The sequence below is a fragment of the Eurosta solidaginis genome, chromosome 1 (assembly GCF_040869045.1).
Source record: "Eurosta solidaginis isolate ZX-2024a chromosome 1, ASM4086904v1, whole genome shotgun sequence".
NCBI lineage: Eukaryota > Metazoa > Arthropoda > Insecta > Diptera > Tephritidae > Eurosta > Eurosta solidaginis.
Window position 1 is genome coordinate 45023667 of NC_090319.1, and position 19322 is coordinate 45042988.

General features: G+C 35.9%; 1 protein-coding gene and 2 pseudogenes across 1 annotated transcript; 2 read left to right on the top strand and 1 right to left on the bottom strand.

The window, feature by feature from the left end:
- Window positions 1-1347: 1347 nt before the first annotated feature.
- On the bottom strand, window positions 1348-5016 carry LOC137238107 (uncharacterized). Its single transcript, XM_067762766.1, has 3 exons — window positions 4196-5016; window positions 3954-4114; window positions 1348-1610 (listed from the first exon to the last, which is right to left on the bottom strand). Exons 1-3 carry the CDS (start codon window positions 4861-4863, stop codon window positions 1456-1458), a joined length of 984 nt encoding a protein of 327 aa, XP_067618867.1. The 5' UTR covers window positions 4864-5016; the 3' UTR covers window positions 1348-1455.
- A 4499-nt stretch (window positions 5017-9515) lies between these two features.
- On the top strand, window positions 9516-10255 carry LOC137236505 (uncharacterized; annotated as a pseudogene).
- Window positions 10256-12991: 2736 nt separating this feature from the next.
- Window positions 12992-13729, top strand: LOC137236508 (uncharacterized; annotated as a pseudogene).
- Window positions 13730-19322: the final 5593 nt, after the last annotated feature.

A 19322-nucleotide genomic window follows, 5' to 3' on the forward strand; every position in this document is an offset into this window, starting at 1 on the left:
TTTTATGCCGACTCCGAACAGCATCTGCAAGGCAGATCAGCTTTCATTGAGAGCTTTTCATGGCAGAAATACACTCGGAGTATGCCAAACACTGCCGAGGGGAGGCCCCGCTTAGAAAAATATTATTCTAATTGAAAAACCTTATTTCTAAAATTTTTATGTTGCTTTACCTTGGGCGTGAACCCAGGATCTTCGGTGGAAATGGTGTATCATTGCCCAATCTCCCGAAATTGTTGGACTTCTATTTATACGATTCATATACTTTAGTCAAGGTCAATATACTTAAAGTTATAATGACTAGTAATACTTAAAAAGTGATGCTTTCAAAGGGAAGTAAAAATGCCATTAGAAAATTGCTACAAGATCTTCCAGACCAGTGATTTAAAATGCTATTCTAATATAAAGATTTTTTTTTAGATATTGTTCCGGCTCTGACCATGAACAGAGCAAAGAGGAGAGACGTAACATACGAAGTGATAACATTTCTTAGGCTCCGCTATGAGCTACGAGTACGTTGTGTTTTACGGCTGAGAAATAGAATTAAATTCATTGTTTTACTATTGCTCCACTTTAAAAAGTATAACATTCGGAGCTTTTATTCTGCTATTTGCTTCGCTCGCAAACATGGCGTAAAGCCTAAGCATTGCCATCAAATTCTTATGGCAAGGCTCTGCTCTATGCTCTGTTCATGTTTAGTGCGGGAGCAGTGGCAGAGCACATTTTTCGATGCTACTGCTACTCTGGAGTAACAAATGCAAACACTGTACAATAAGCTATCCCCATTCCGAACATACCGCTTACCTTTCCCGAATTGCTCCAACCGAAATTGTAAAGTTTAACACCTTATGACGGACGTAGGAGGCGCAATTCTCACAAGACGTCCCCTGAACTTAAAAACTTAGTTCTCAAAATGTTTAAGTCAATTGGATTTTGGAAAACTGCATATTCCTTCATACTGATGATTTGCTATAGTATAATCTTGAGTCAATTCAAGTCCAAGTCTAGATTAGTTGTGGCATTCGTTTCTGTTGTTTAAGAAATTTAGCTTCCACGATTGCTCTCCACATACAGTTTTGCAGTTTTGCATTTTTTTATTTTGTAAGCATTTATAATACATATGAATGTCATTTTCAAGATCTAATCGATCTGTGTTTAAATAACAATTTAGTTATTTTATTTGGTACAAAATATTTTTCGTTAAAACTAAAATTGAATTGAATTAGCTAAAAGTGTAAAAAATAAATTTAAAACACGCAATTATATGAAATACAAAAAAGCTTGGCGATTTAAAACAGATCAAAATATATGTATTAAGTAATGAATGGTAATAGGGTTTTATCACCTTAGTAAAGATGGAACAGATAATATTTCTGTCACTTGGGCAATTAACGAATGTGTCAAATTTATTGAAGCAAAAAAGCTTTCTTCTGACAGCCCGACTTCGGCGTTCGACATTTAGTTGGTCAATTCCGCAGCAGCTGCTTGTTGTTGAAATTCATTGAGAATACGACTTTGTGGTATATCAGTTTCAACGCGACTACCTACTACATCCGTTGCAGAGACAGGCTGATGTTCTTGATCGAAAAATATATCGATAATGATGCGGACACCTAGAATGGGAAAGATTATTTATAGTATATATTAAAAACCAGTCGCTGTTGTTGTTATTGTAGCGATAAGCACACTCCCAAAGGTTGTAGGGAGTGTTATCAATGTTGATGATCATTTGTCGGAAATAGATACGATACGTTCCGGTCGCAAGCACCACTAAGGTACTAGCCCGACCAACTCGGGAACGATTCATTATGACCACATGTAACCTTCGAGGCCTTACCGCCCTCCCATCCCCTAGATCCATTAGGAACTTAGGGTCGCCAGAGTCTCGGCTGTTTAAGAAACAGCAATCGAGCTTGACAATTGGGTTGGAGAAACTATAAATTACGCTGGCAATCCCTTGAAAAAATTGCGCTACACAACCCCTTAAATCAGTTTGGTATTCTAATTGCTTCTTACGACAGGCATACCTATCGCGGGGTATAAAAAAACCAGCGAAAGATATGCTTTGCTTCTGCTCCGTCTTTGAATATGTATAGAGCATAAAGCAGAGCCGTGACACAAAAAAGTGATAGCATTTATTATGCTCTGCTACAAGCTACTTCGTGTTTGAGAGCGGAGCAAATATCAGAATATAAACTCCAAACGAAGTGCTATTTGTAGTTGAGAGAGATAAAAAAAAATAATGTATTGCTATTGGCTCTGTTGGGTATTGTAATGAAGAAATTTGTCTTTGCGCAATGCAGCAACTCAGCGATCATTCCCTCACATGGGTACCGGATAAGCAGGCGAAGGCCGGTGCTTCATTAGACAAGCAGTCGCGGTACATCGACCGACTGCTTTTCAAAATTGGTACTCTACAGACTCATGTAGGATCATCAAAACAGTTTGGCATGACTACAAGCATGAGAAAAACAGAGAATTTACTAAAATTGTCTAGGAAAAAAATATGTAGGATGACAGCTATAATCACAGGATACTGGCCATTTGGCCCACACAGAAAGAATGGGAATAACCTTCAACGAATAGTGTACGAGGTTGAGCCAAAAGGATATAAGGAAACGGTCTCTTATTTCCTCTACGAGTGTCGAGCTCTGTCTAACATCAGGTACCGAACTCTGTGCGGTTTTGTGCTGTACGATTTAAGAGAGGTATCAAAATGCTCCATAAATGTCATCAACAGGTTTATTGAACTAACAAAATGGTTGGCGTAAAAAAGCTCACTGTATAACAGGTTAATACACATGATAACTTATTGGTTCCAAGAGAAAGTGTATAAAAATGGCACCTAGAGCGCTACTTGGGCCCGGTTACGTCGGCTAGGCAGCACAGCAATCAACCAACCAACACCACGACCCCACATTCTGACATTCTCTCTGGCACCAGCGCACCAATTGAGTCACCTTAGATCCATCATTGGTTACTTTGCGCCTTTGCTAGACAGCACATATCGCAACTAACCAACGGTTGCCTAGAAATCTCTGCTGCCACTCAATTGCTTTAACTGGTATGTCTCAAGTCAGCTTACATTCGTTTGTATTGCGCTGCTCAGTCGACTATCACTTCACGGCCATAGCTCAACTGCCGCTCATCAGCTATCCTGTATCCGCCAGCCCCAGCTACTCAACTATTAAAATAGTCAAATGCGCTTCAATTGAAAGGAAGGGTTAGGTTGGGTCGTCCTCGCCAATTTAAAGTAGGTTTGGAAACAACCGCGCAGAGATATCCACCTCATCATCAATGCCAGTGATCTCCGCCTGAAAGGCGCTATAGTGATCGGGTGGCCTAAATTTGCGGTTGACGTAAATCTAATGGCAGGTTTATAGCATTCGTAATGTAGCATCATTTAATTACATGGCGATTAACCGACATTTCTTAATAAGTCTCGCCAACATTCATGCCGTAGGACAAAACGATAAATCTTCCGGAGAAATTTGCTCTCAAACACTCTAAGAGCCATTTATCGACACCGTCCAAGATTCCGGGCCAATCATCTGGTCAGTTATGACGAGAGCTTGTAGAACCAAAATATTTTTTCTTCCAGAAAGGACTTCACTTTTCAATTGTTAGCCCGGTCCAAAGTAGCGTTTCTTGGCAGGAGGGTATCATCCCTTCATTTAAAATTGTTCACGCCTCGCCTTTTATTTTGTTTCATGAATTTGAATTAAGATACATATTGTGTAACATGGATTCTGGTTCTGGTTATGTTACCGGAAATTTGGTTTGCGAAACCAACATACCGCAAAACCAAAGCATTGCGAAATGGTTCGCGTTACAGAACATCTTTGGATTTTTTGTGACTTCACTCTCATGGTTTGGAAACATTGCTTCAAAATGCCAATGGGTCTAACGTTCCAACAACATCCATAACCTCCACCCATCTGTCGTCTCCAACTTACCCGCAGCAGTTTTAGCAATAGTTGTTTTACTCTGATAAGAAGTCTCCATTGGGTGCAAATTAGCCTCTTCAATACCTTCAGTGGCTTCTGAAGTACTCACATCAGTTGTTGGCAGCGCCTGTAAGCTACTTGAAACGCCATTAAGATCGCGCATTGGCGATCTACGCATTTCATGAAATTTGCATACATTAAGAGAAAAAAACCAATTACCAACAATACTTTACACCAAGTCTTTCACCAACCTCGAAGTACGCCTGGTATGATCGGCTACATAAATATTTTCGCTATCACTCAATGAGGCATGACGTCGTTCACGTAACATGTAATCATCATCCTCATCCACAATGGAATCCGCTTTCTTCTGCATCACAAAACTATTATCGCTCAACTTGCAGTTGCTTTTACTTTTATTGTTATTGTTGCGATCACCACTGTGAGTATTATGGCTATTGCCCTTTTTGTGTTGATGTGTTTGCATTGATTTGTTGTTGGCGGTGATGTCCTCTTGCGTTCGTGCCACATATTGACGTAATGGAAATCGATTTGTTGTTGTTGTAGCTGATTGAGTATCAAATTTATTCATACCAAAATATGCCGATTTCATAGCAGCTAAATTATGTTTTGGTTGTTTTTGTTGTTGCAATTGCTGTTGTTTTTGTTGTAATGGTGAACTAAGCGCACTAGCATCTTTATTGCCCAATTTGGCGACTGTGTCATAGCGCCTAATCATGTCACGCACGCTAACTGGCGATTGTAATTCCGTGTCGTCGGAGGCAGCAGCGAATATAGCATTGAAGGAACTCGATGAATTGTGGCTTAAAAGATCATCATCATCGAAGCTGGTGGAGCGCGTTTTTTGCAAACGTTTTAAATTTGAATTTCGTTTTGTTGTTGTATTGGTGAGATCCATTTAAAGGCGGACGTCTTTTTTTCGTTTCAATGAAATTTAAATATATACAAATATGAATTTTTTTTCTCTTGGACTAAAAAGGAAATGCAAATATTTTTTCCAAAATCAAATTTTCCAGTCTTCAATGTAAAAAATGGGACAAACATGAAAAATATTTATAAATGTGAATTTGTGATTTATTTTTGAGGTTTACACCCTTTTTTGTTTTTTTTTTTATCTGCAATTTTTTTATTTTGTCCGCCTCCTTTTCAAAAATTTATAATTTTTTTACTTTCCTATTTTTTGAGTGGAATATTGAAAGCACTCAAGTATACATATTAGGGTGGCACAGAATAAGTACGAGATTGGGTTAGGTTAAGAGGGCGTGCGCGGGTATTACCCACACTTTCACTCTGAGACATTTTTGTCCATTGTGAGTGCCCTCAGTAAGTGCTGGGTGGCAGCACATTCGTTTAACCCCAATACCTCCTAATGGTCCACAGCGAACCACTTGCTTTCCCTGATGAACCCAAGAAGAATCGAGAGGTCCACCTTCCCAACCTCTGTCGAAGAACCGTGAGCCCAGAAATCTGAACTTTTTTCTTTGAAGCGCCAGACATCGGCAGAGAAAGTGTTGGATTGACTTCTCTTCCTCCTCATCCTGACAACTTCTGTATAGGGAGCTTCTTGGTATTCACCACCGTCGGAGCACAATTACCTGTGATGACACCCATAAGTACCCTCACAGCAGATTTGTTCAGTTTGAGAAGGAAGCTGGTGCCTTTCCTATCCAAGCATGACCATAAGGTCCTTAAGACTTCGCAGTCAACCCTTTTTTGTCCATAGCAAGTCCATTGCCCTGTTCTCATATTCCTCGATTCTCCCCAGGAAATAACTCAGCGACGGTCGGACGGAGCTGTACACCTGACTTATGAGAACTAAGCAATTTTATTTTCTTTTTTTTTATGAGGTGGGTTTTTCTCCAAAAAGAAGTTAAGCATTTTCATGTGGTGATTGGGTTGCACACTGAAAAAAGTAGCTCAGTTTCGATCTACAAAACGATGCTGAACCCACACAGGGTAGTTTTTTTGCAAGCGCGGTCTGAGATCGCCAATGCAAGCAGATGCTCTGCATAAAGATATTACGGATCCCACCACTGGTTTCGGAGGGGTCCAGGAGCATTTTTCGATTTTTTGAGAACATCATTTTAATTTACGATTTTTAATTAAGAGCATGGTTCCATGGGAATCATGCGTCTTTTGGCTCCCGATTTAGACTTATATGAAACTGTCACGCTACCATATATGTATATGTACATCATTACCGAGCTTCGTTGGCGCCTTATCAGCAACAATCGATATCGAGAAATTATTGTTTTATTATCGGCATATTTATCGGCGAAATTATAGTCGAGTTATCGGCTCTTTTTGGTTTCTTATAGGCTCGTCAGCGACGGGTAACAGATGTGTCATCGATTTTATATTGAAGTTCTATCAATTCGATACAAAACTTATAACACACCGATAACCAATTAGTGATATCCGAAAACAAATCGATAACTTTTAAATAATCTATCGATAGCAAAACCTTAACTTTTCAAAAACAAGTATAGAACTTACTGATAACAAATTTATATATTTTCGATATCAAGTTGGTAAAACGCCAATAACAAATCGATAACTTTCGATAACAAATTGGTAGCAGGCCGATAGAAATAGATCATTTTTCGATAACAAATCGCTAAATATTTCATAATTTATCGCTAACTTTTCGATAAAAAATAGATTACTACTCTTTATTAAACCGCTCGAATTGAATTTTCGATAACTTTTGAACAATTAATCGATAAAAAATCTGTGACATTTCGATAAAAAATCTGGAACTTTCTGATAACAATTCGATAACGTTCCATATCAAATTGGTCACCCACCGATAGTAAATCGAAAACTTTTCGAGATTTAATCGCTAAATGTTTAATAATTTATTGATAATATTTCGAGAAATAGTCGATAGCTTTTCGATACTTAACCGATAATATTTCGATAGCGATTCGATAACTTTCCTATAGCGATTAAATAACTTCGCGATCGATAAATAACCCATAAATCGTCGACAAAATCGATAACTCATCCGTAACCTAACCATAAACCAATAATTTGTAAAGCGTTTTTAAATATATAAAATGTTATTTCGATATTGCTTTGAAAAATACTTATTGGTAAATGACTTTTGTGAAAAATATATTGTTTTAAAGTTCAGTTTGTGAAAAACTGCATAGAGAGATGCTCTTCAATAATATTGTAACGAATTTAGTGCAATTCCGCTTATTTGCAACCTTCTGCTAACGTTCGAATCACTAAGCTGTTGAATAAATAACTCTAATATTCAATAATGCAAAATGGTCTTTATTAGACTACAATAACACTTCTACTTCTCAACAGATAGCGTACTTAAATCAAACTGAATGCCATGCCTCAGCTGGTGTTGCTTTTATACTCTTCGGTTTCCTCGTTTGCATATTTCTAGAATTTACTATTTGTTTACCAGCTATAAACTCACCAGCTATAACTACAGATGCACTATTATAGCTTCTCGCATTGCCATATGCGCGTGTATATGTGAGTGATACTTCCACCGATGATTGCCTACTTTTGGGAGTATCTCAGATATATGCATGTGTTTGTGAGTTTCTCTTCGCTGCTTGTATGGACATATGTGTAGACATAATGATTAATTTGTTTACGTACATACAAGTGTGGCAGCTTGCTTTATTGTTGTTGTGGCTTTATTTACTTAGATTCAGATTAGTGATGTGAGTATCACTTAGTGTCACTAATATTCGTCACAATATTAATTTACAACAACTAAGGCATGACGTGGCTGAATGCGTTTGTAACAATTCAACCATCGTAGGATTGCGGGTTCAAATTCCACTCGCGGGAGAAAAGGCTTTGAAGAAGTTTACAAGGTATAATCGCCTTGTCGGTCCTGATGTCACGTTGTTAAAATTTTTTCCCAAATTATTAAATAAATTACAGGACTTAGTCCTCTTTTAAATTCGTTTATACTTCATTGCTAACACACCAATATGCCACCGATAGCTAATCGATAACAAACGGTTAACACTTCGATAACAATTGATTCCTCTCCCTTCTTTTTCGCTTTTCTTTCCTTTCCCTTCCCTTCTTTTTAAAAATTGCAATATAAACATTTTTACCTCTTTGCTGAGTATATCTTCAAAAGTGAAGATGTGTTAACATAATTAAGAAATGTTATAGGCGCGCCTAAGAATTTGTGTACTTAGAAATTTTTTTTAAACTTATCTACAAAACACGCACATGAACATGAAGTATGACTTAAGATAATTTGTATGACATACATTGGCGCACATTGTTTCATCCACACTAAAACACTTACGTAAGAGCCAGCAGTAGCAAAAATAAAAATGCAACATTAACTACAACTTAAAATTGCTTATTCTACCTGCAATTATTTCTCAAAAACAACCATCAACCAACTCAAGTAGTCAAATTAGTTTCGGTCGAACTGGGCACACGAACCGCTGATGGTACCTGCTGGCATATCTACTCCTATATAAACAACTGTTGTTGCACATGCAATATTACAAAAGTGTTGAAAACCTTATGCCATTGAAGTGTAATGAGGCAATCTTTGTATAAAAAAATTGGACTTTTTTAATAAGACAGTTAGACAAACATATGTTTTACTGCTTTTCAATTGTTAACAAGCCCTTTTAACCACTTTAAGACATATTTACAATAAATAACAATTTCAATTACTACCATTCAATGGCCTAGCAAAGAGGGGTGGCGGGGGCGGTCCGCACCGGGTGTCAACTTTTTTGGGGTGACACCGACCTGGTGTCTCAACAACAAACAACAATTTCTTTTTCTAGGACTCCCCCACTAGCTCTAGCTTAGCTCTATGTGTAAATCGGCGATTCCCGCAAAAGAGTCTGACGCTCATCATGCAAAATGCCACTGTGTGTCATGGGGGATTCACCGTCCCATACTCGCGATCTTTGACGTCTCAGTTGCAAAATTTCTCATTTGTTTCGTGAAGTGTGTTGTGTTTTCATGGCGTGAATTGTTAAACGTGTATTATTCTGTAGTGATAGATAATAAAAAGAAAAAAATATATATATTTTTTTTTTTTTGTGAAGATTTAAAAGATTGGTTGATTCATATCGAATATTTTACTGGTAAGATAATTTTATAATTAAATTTTATATTGCTTAACTAGTTTATGAGAAAATACTCTCACATTATAGACCATAACAACTGGCTTTTTGTTTTAGTCTAAGAAATAAACACCAATTGAAAAATGCCCCGAGGAGTTGCTATATCCAAAAGAAAAAGTAGATTTAAGCAAAAGAACGCCAAACAGGCTAGATTGGATGTAGCTCAGAGTATGTCTAGATCGATTTTTAAATATGTTACAAAAACTGATGGCAGCCCAAGTTCATCAAAAGAAATTTATTTTCACCTTGATACAAATGCAAGTGATGATTTAGATAATATCAGCTCATCTTCAGGAAGCAACATTGACGGTATAGAATTAATTAATACAAACGAAGAAGATGCTGAATATAATAGTAGCAGTACTATTATTGCTACCAATGAACCATTTCCTCAATTAAATGATGTGTCATAATGGTTTACAATGTGCGCATTGAAATAATAAAAAATGAGAGTGAATATTTCCAAAACAAAGAAGGACCATTTGCTACTGTTTCTAGACACGGAACCAAAATAAAAAGTGACGCTCCTCATCTCTCAAAAGATTGGTTTTATAAAATTATGCCCAATGGTAAAAAAAATCCTACGGTCATGGATGGTTTATTCTATCAGCTCTAATAGCCTGTACTGTTTCTGCTGTCGTTTATTTGCTGTGGCCAATAATACCAATGCGTGGACATTTACGAGTGGATTTAAAAAGTGGTGTAAAATAAATCCAAAAGTAGCTGACCACGAATGTTCAAATGAACATCTAGAAAATCTTGAGAAAAGGAAAACTTTAGAAATGAGACTAAAATTTAATAAAACAATAGATGATGCAGCTTTGCAATTGATGGATATAGAAAAACAGAAGTGGAAGCATCTTTTGACTAGATTACTGGATATAACTTTATTTCTGGCTAAAAAAAACTTGGCGTTTCATGTACATGATGAAGGACAAGACTCTTAAAATAAAGGCAATTTTTTGGATTTAGTAAAACTATTGTCAAAGTATGATGTAGTTTTGAAAGAACACACGTGATGAAATTGGAGGAAGATAAAGCTTCAAAAGTATTATATTTTTACCAGATATACAGAATGAATTATTTAATGTTCTATCAAGAATAAGAATGGGATTTTACAGAATCTCTTCTAATCTTATGAATTGTTCATGACGGGTTGCTTGTCCATAGCTTCATGTAAGAGAAGTTTCAGTAAATTAAAATTAATAAGAAACTATTTGCGGGCAACAATTACCCAGTCGCGGCTTAGCAATATTGGTAATACAAAATATAAATTTCGATGAAGTAATTGCTGAGTTTGCAGCTCTCAAAGCAATTGTATAACAGTTCCTTTTCTGTCTTAGTTATTATTGTGTTTTGTTATTTCTTCAATATTATAATTAATAAATGATCCATGACCTTTATCATATACAATTTATTGCTTTTTACTTTCGATGAGGTGACACCACCAACTTCCGCACCGGGTGCCACCCAAGTTAGCTACGCCACTGCTACCATTTACAAATACTACTCACTTACAAGTCCAAAATTTACATATGTCCATGGTTTATGCACTGCATTATAATGACACCTAAGTAACACCTTTGATTAAGGGTTGCCACTTAGTCTTGGCATTCACAAGTGTTGCAATAGCACCACTCCTCAAAGTATGTACTTCGAAAATAAAAGCACCGTATATAGTAGTAAGCGCATATCTGTAAGTTTATGCATAAGATATTCATGATTCTTAAAAAGTGTGGAAAATTGCATAAGTGTTGTGTGATAATAATGACAAGTGACCTTGAAAACCTTGTTGCACTAACGAGAATCTCGTTAGCACTCATCAAGTTGGAAGTTTATTTGAATTAGTAGTAAAAAAATCCTTAAATACATCACACGTATGTATGTACGTAATGGGTAAGTCGCAAAAAAGTTATGTCAAGAAGTTAAAAATAAATTTTGATTTATTGTTTTCTTTTCAGAAATATACATTCTAAAAGCCATTATGAAATGAATCAATGTGGATAAGACAAGTGTGATAACTTCTGCATATACGTCAAAATTACTAATAGAATGGATCACCTGATTTTCAAAGTGACTATCGTGCTCTCATCCTATATCTCTTTCTAACACCCGCTGCAGATAAGCGACCGTATGCGGCGCCATATTGAACATCCTGTCAAAACGTTGCCAAAATGCCAAAAAGTAGACATCTTGGACATCCTGTCATTTGACGGATAAGATATCACACTTTTTTATCCACAATGAAATGAATATTCATGTGTTCTCAACACGTTGACGTTTTACCTTATTCTGACAAATTCGGCATGCATATTTTACATGGTTATCTGTCATACAGAATAGCCTTTGAGTTCTACTACGATCGGAATAGATTTTACTATACATTTAGGAATGTTATAATTATATAAGCCGCTACTATAATTGTTTAGCCAAAAATATTAACGTAACTTGGTGTTCCCCAAAAGAATATAGAAAACATTTAGCAGAAAACAAATTTTTTGGGGAATTTTGTACAAAAAATTAAGCAATGAAAATTTAATACTTATGTAATACAAATAAAACTGGAAAATAGAGCTACCGCAAAAGTGAGGTTATGTTGTTGACATCACCTTTATTATTACATCATGCTAAAAGTTTATCAAATGTGGTGACAGAGCGTCTTATACTGTGTTTATTTGAGTCTTTAAATTTACAGACTAGCCTAATATTAAGAGTAGAAAGATCTTAAATGACTAATTAGGGTTACATACAAAGAAGTGCAGTCAACATCTGAAGAACTGAAAAAAAATTGATATCCGTACAATCCCTCGCAATAGGCGCGTTTATCGCATAGTTGGTCCTTGCAAAACTAATTTTAAAGGTCTCAAAGTGCCGCAAATTTCTGCAGGGAACATTGAACTAAATTTTCCCAGGAGCGATGGACAATCTACAGCTCCAGATATTAAGCCACGAGCACGATTTAGTTCAATTAAAAGACATCTCGATTCATATGATGGTAAAGGATCAGAAAAATTCAAAGAATGGAGACCAAAACGTAAAAATAACTTTTTGAACTCTCTCGATACGATTAGAGGGACCAGTATGGTAGGCTCTCCAAATTATAGCAGCATACTCCAGTCTCGATTTACATTTCTTTTTCTAGGATTCCCCCACTAGCACTAGCTTAGCTCTATGTATAAATCGGCGATTCCCACAAAAGAGTCTGACGCTCATCATGCAAAATGCCACTGTGTGTCATGGGGCATTTCCCTTCCCATAATCGCGATCTTTGACGTCTCAGTTGCAAAATTTCTCATTTATTTCGTGAAGTGTGTTGTGATTTAATGGCGTGAATTGTCAAACGTGTATTATTCTGTAGTGATAGATAATAAAAAGAAAAAAAATATTTTTTTGTGAAGATTTAAAAGATTGGTTGATTCATATCGAATATTTTACAGGTAAGATAATTTTATATTTGAATTTTATATTGCTTAACTAGTTTATGGGAAAATAGTCTCACATTATAGACCATAACAACTGGCTGTTTGTTTTAGTGTAAGAAATAAACACCAATTGAAAAATGCCCCGGGGAGTGCATACGTCCAAAAGAAAAAGTGGATTTCAGCAAAGGAACGCCAAACAGGCTAGATTGGATGTAGCTCAGAGTATGTCTAGATCGATTTTTAAATATGTTACAAAAACTGATGGCAGCCCAAGTTCATCAAAAGAAATTTATTTTCACCTTGATACAAATGCAAGTGATGATTTAGATAATATCAGCTCATCTTCAGGAAGCAACATTGACGGTATAGAATTAATTAATACAAACGAAGAAGATGCTGAATATAATAGTAGCAGTACTATTATTGCTACCAATGAACCATTTCCTCAATTAAATGATGTGTCATAATGGTTTACAATGTGCGCATTGAAATAATAAAAAATGAGAGTGAATATTTCCAAAACAAAGAAGGACCATTTGCTACTGTGTCTAGACACGGAACCAATATAAAAGGTGACGCTCCTCATCTCTCAAAAGATTGGTTTTATAAAATTATGCCTAATGGTGAAAAAATCCTACGATCGTGGATGGTTTATTCTATCAGCTCCAATAGCATGTATTGTTTCTGCTGTCGTTTATTTGCTGTGGCCAATAATACCAATGCGGGAACATTTACGACTGGATTTCAAAAGTGGTGAAAAATAAAACCAAAAGTAGCTGACCACGAATGTTCAAATGAACATCTAGAAAATCTTGAGAAAAGGAAAAGTTTAGAAATGAGACTAAAATTTAATAAAACAATAGGTGATGCAGCTTTGCAATTGATGGATATAGAAAAACAGAAGTGGAAGCATCTTTTGACTAGATTACTGGATATAACTTTATTTCTGGCTAAAAAAACTTGGCGTTTCTAGTACATGATGAAGGACAAGACTCTAAAAATAAGGGCTATTTTTTGGATTTAGTAAAACTATTGTCAAAGTATGATGTAGTTTTGAAAGAACACACGTGATGAAATTGGAGGAAGATAAAGCTTCAAAAGTATTATATTTTTACCAGATATACAGAATGAATTATTTAATATTCTATCAAGAATAAGAATGGGATTTTACAGAATCTCTTCTAATCTTATGAATTGTTCATGACGGGTTGCGTGTCCATAGCTTCATGTTAGAGAAGTTTCAGTAAATTAAAATTAATAAAAAAATATATATTTGCGGACAATAATGACCCAATCGCGGCTTAGCAATCTTGGTATATTAGACATCGAACACGAGGTAATACAAAATATAAATTTCGATGAAGTAATTGCTGAGTTTGCAGCTGTCAAAGCAATTGTATAACAATTCCTTTAGTTATTATTGTTATTATTGTTATTATTGTGTTTTTTTATTTCTTCAATATTATAATTAATAAATGATCCATAACCTTTATCATATACAATTTATTGCTTTTTACTTTCGATGAGGTGACACCACTAAAATCCGCACCGGGTGCCACCCAAGTTAGCTACGCCACTGCTACCATTTAAAAATACTACTCACTTACAAGTCCAAAATTTACATATAACCGTGGTTTATGCACTGCATTATAATGACACCTAAGTAACACCTTCGATTAAGGGTTGCCACTTAGTCTTGACATTCACAAGTGTTGCAAGAACAGCACTCCTCAAAGTATGTACTTCGAAAATAAAAGCACCGTCTACTATATAAGCGCATATCTGTAAGTTTATGCATAAGATATTCATGATTCTTAAAAAGTGTGGAAAATTGCATAAGTGTTGTGTGATAATAATGACAAGTTACCTTGAAAACCTTGTTGCACTAACGAGAATCTCGTTAGCACTCATCAAGTTGGAAGTTGATTTGAATTAGTAGTAAAAAAATCCTTAAATACATCACTCGTATGTATGTACGCAATGGGTAAGTCGCAAAAAAGTTATGTCAAGATGTTAAAAATAAATTTTGATTTATCGTTTTCTTTTCAGAAATATACATTCTAAAAATTCAATTATTAAATGAATCATTGTGGATAAGACAAGTGTGATAACTTCTGCATATACGTAAAAAATTACAAATAGAATGGATCACCTGTTTTCAAAGTGACTATCGTGCTCTCATCCTATATCTTTTTCTAACACCCGCTGCAGATAAGCGACCGTATGCGGCGCCATATTGAACATCCTATCAAAACGTTGCCAAAATGCTAAAAAGTAGACATCTTGGACATCCTGTCATTTGACGGATAAGATATCACACTTGTTTTATCCACAATGAAATGAATATTCATGTGTTCTCAACACGTTGACGTTTTACCTTATTCTGACAAATTCGGCATGCATATTTTACATGGTTGTCTGTCATACAGAATTGCCTTTGAGTTCTACTACAATCTACGGTACTGTTATAATTATATAAGCCGCTACTATAATTGTTTAGCCAAAAATATTAACGTAACTTGGTGTTCCCCAAAAGAATATAGAAAACATTTAGCAGAAAACAAATTTTTTGGGGAATTTTGTACAAAAAATTAAGCAATGAAAATTTAATACTTATGTAATACAAATAAAACTGGAAAATAGAGCTACCGCAAAAGTGAGGTTATGTTGTTGACATCACCTTTATTATTACATCATGCTAAAAGTTTATCAAATGTGGTGACAGAGCGTCTTATACTGTGTTTATTTGAGTCTTTAAATTTACAGACTAGCCTAATATTAAGAGTAGAAAGATCTTAAATGACTAATTAGGGTTACATACAAAGAAGTGCAGTCAACATCTGAAGAACTGAAAAAAAATTGATATCCGTACAATCCCTCGCAATAGGCGCGTTTATCGCATAGTTGGTCCTTGCAAAACTAATTTTAAAGGTCTCAAAGTGCCGCAAATTTCTGCAGGGAACATTGAACTAAATTTTCCCAGGAGCGATGGACAATCTACAGCTCCAGATATTAAGCCACGAGCACGATTTAGTTCAATTAAAAGACATCTCGATTCATATGATGGTAAAGGATCAGAAAAATTCAAAGAATGGAGACCAAAACGTAAAAATAACTTTTTGAACTCTCTCGATACGATTAGAGGGACCAGTATGGTAGGCTCTCCAAATTATAGCAGCATACTCCAGTCTCGATCTGACAAAATAGCAATATAGAGACTTGAGGGTGTGAGAGTGAAAGTAGAACAATTTCTACGAATGAACGCTAGCATGGCATAAGACCGAGTAATACCGTAATTGACTTGGTTAGCGAAACCAAATTTAGAGTCAAAAAATACACCCAAGTCTTTAATTTCCTCTACGGATTCCAGGGCACAGCCCGCAATAATATATGAAGTCCGTAGAACATTAGCCGATTTCGAAAAAGTTACATGGAAACACTTTGATGTTTAGGGTAAGACGATTTAAACCACACCAGTTTTCAACATCAAGGAGGTCTGATTGCAGCCGTACAGAGTCACGAGTGCTTTTTATGGTGGCGAATATTTTCAAATCGTCTGCATACAACAAGTATTCCGCAAAAGTGAAGCATGAGCCGATATCATTTATAAATAAAATTGAAAATAGAGGCCCTAGAACACTTCCTTGCGGGACCCCAGAGGAAGGAATGAAGGACTGGGACGTGGCGTTGTCTATATCAACAATACAATGTCTATTTGAAAGATACGACTCAATCCACATCAAAAATGTGGAATGAAACCGCAATGCAAGAAGCTTAGCCAAGAGTATCTGGTGCGAAACCTTGTCGAAAACCTTTGAAAGTCAGTGTATATTGTATCAACTTGCAATCTATTATGAAAATCGGAAATGCGGTATTCAGAAAAAATAGATAAGTTACTAAAATTGGACCGTTTTGAAACGAATCCGTGCTGATTGTTCGAAAGTAGGCCGTTTACTGCAAAGTATATTTTATCATTTACTATAATCTCAAAAAGTTGTGATACAGTGAGAGCTTCGACATAAGCCTATAACTACGAACATCATTTTTGTTACCACTCTTGAATATCGGAGAAATTGAAGTTAGCTTCCAGTCATCCACAAATACCCCAGTGGCCAGTGAGTTGTTGAAGATAATTGTAAGAGGCTCAGCCAAACACAAACAGTTTTTCAACAAAATGACCGAAAGACCATCTGAGTCCGTCTTAGTAGACGGCTTAAGCTTTCCAATGCCATTCACAACATCCGTAACGGAAACACGCAAAGATCCAAAATTGAGCGCTGAGTTGCTCATGGAAGGAAAACTCGAGTGCCTGGTTCAAAATTAGAACAAAAAAAATTGGCAAATAGATTCGCAGCATCAACAGCATTATTTGCAGATTTGTCGTTGAAAAACACATTACTAGGGATAGATGAGCAGGCCTTTTTGACTTTATGAAACGCCAAAACGCCTTTGAGTTCGACATTATATTACTCTTAAAGCTCAGAACATAATTTCTGTACAAAAACCTCTTCAACCATTGGATGCCTTTAAATCATTTTGAAATTTTGAGTAGCGCGCCGAATCTCCAGTTCTTTTATATTGTTTTAAGATTTGCACTTAACATTCCTCAGATGTTTTATCCTCTTAGTATGCCAAGGCGTCTTATATGATCTTTTTCTATAAATTGGGATATGCTTCAAGCACAACTCATGAACCTTATTTTTGAAAATATGAAAACAAGATGTGACATCATTATAGCGGAATGAATCACACCAATCAATGCTAAATAGTACTTCATTAAGATACGACATATCGCAAGCACTATAGTTGGAATTCGTTTCCGGCTTATTTTGCCTGAAAATGTGGTTTAGTTATTAGGAAGCCTTCCCCTGCGATTTGAGATACTTCTTCTTTAAACTGTTTATATATTTCCGATATTTTCTCCATACAAAATTTCTTCACAAATCTACTTTTATGCACGTTCGTTACTTAATAATTGCATGTAGGGGGGGGGGGGGGGGGGGGGGGGGGTTCATTAAACCCTAGATGTGCTAATTAAATTAAAAAATACTAAGAAAATAAAGCTTTAAAATTAAAATGAATTACATCGACAACCCCGTCTTCTACATAACTCCAAACGCCATATAAAAGCCTGAAAGTGTAATATACATGCCACTTGCCGCTCCCAACTCAGTGGAAGTCTTCTCCCTCCACTGCTTCCAAACTACGGTGTTGACTGAAATACTTTATTGGTCAAAGCGTCTTCGGCCATTCGCATAACATGACCTAGTCAGCGAAGCCTTTCAGTTTTTATTCACTGCACTGTCGTCATATCTGCGTAAAGCTCATACAGTTCATCATTAAACCTCCTTTGATACTCGCAGTCGGCATCACGGACAGGACCATAAATCGTCCCGAAAACTTTTTTCGTGAACACTGCATGAGCAACCTCATTTTCTCTGCACACCGTCCATGATTCCGAACCATACATTAGGACAGGCTTGATGAGCAGCTTGTAAAAAAAAATTCGTAATAGTCCCGCACTTTTATTTGTCAACAGTGACGTGGTTGCCAAGACGCGAATACACCAATGCTTTCTTGGATGACAGCAAGTACCTCGTCTTGTCCTCATTTACCGCAAGACCCACTTTTTTTGTCTAATCCTTAGAAGGCCGAATTCACACCGCATTTGTTTAGACCTATAATATAAATATCATTAGAAGCTTATAGTAAAAAAAGGACTATATCGACTGAATATCGCCCTATCGCAGCTGCAGTTTCAAAAACGTCCTATCAGAGTTGAGGGTGTTTATGAAAAAAGTTCTAAGATAGGGCGCTATTAAATCGAATTCTGAAGTAGGGAGTTTTTAAAATAAATAGGGCGTTATTCAAACGTTTCCTGAGACAGAGCATTTTCGAAACAGCAGCCGAGATTGGGTGATATTTCACTCAACTGTCGATATAAAGATATCACATGTTAATATTGGCATAAATTAAGCCTACCTTTTGAGGGTTGTGATTGTGCTTTCAAACGGTGAAGTATGTAGATTTTTAATTTAATTAGACATTTATGTTAGAATATATTGAAAATGATAAGACCCAAAATGAAAAGTCTGATTAGATATTCAGACTCAGCGTTCTGGTGACCTTCCGAAAAGTATAAAATCTTTTCTGGATTAGTGGTATGTTGTCCAAAAGTGATCGATTTGCTCTCGAAAATCTATCGATTTGCTAAAACAAGAATCGATGTTTTATCAGAAAAGTTCATATGTTATCGAAAAGCTGTAAATTTTTTATCGAGAATTTATCGATTATTTATGGAAAAGTTATGGAGAAGTAATCAAAAAATGTACGAAAAGTTGTCGAGTTCTTATCGGAGTGTAAGCAGTTTTGTATCGGCTTGTTATAGGAAAGTTATCAATTTGTTACCGACTTTTTGCCGGAATTTGATCGACCAGATATCTAAAATTTATCGGTTTTTTATCAAAAAATCATCGATATGTTATCATAAACTCGATTTTTCATCGAAAAGCTATCGAATATGTATCGAAAAACTGTATAGATAGCTATTAAAAAGTTTTCTCGATGTTATCGATATTTATCAAATATTTATGGATTTGTTATCGAAAAGTTATTAATTCTTATCGGAGTGGAACCAATTCGTTTTCAGCGTTTACTAATTTTTTCGACCATTAATCGGTTTGTTTTGAGGAGATGATCAAAATTGCTCTCACACTGTTCTAAATAAATAAATAAAAAAAAGATGATAAAAAGATTTTAAGGACTACCTTTATATAAATGGACCAAAAAATAAAGGG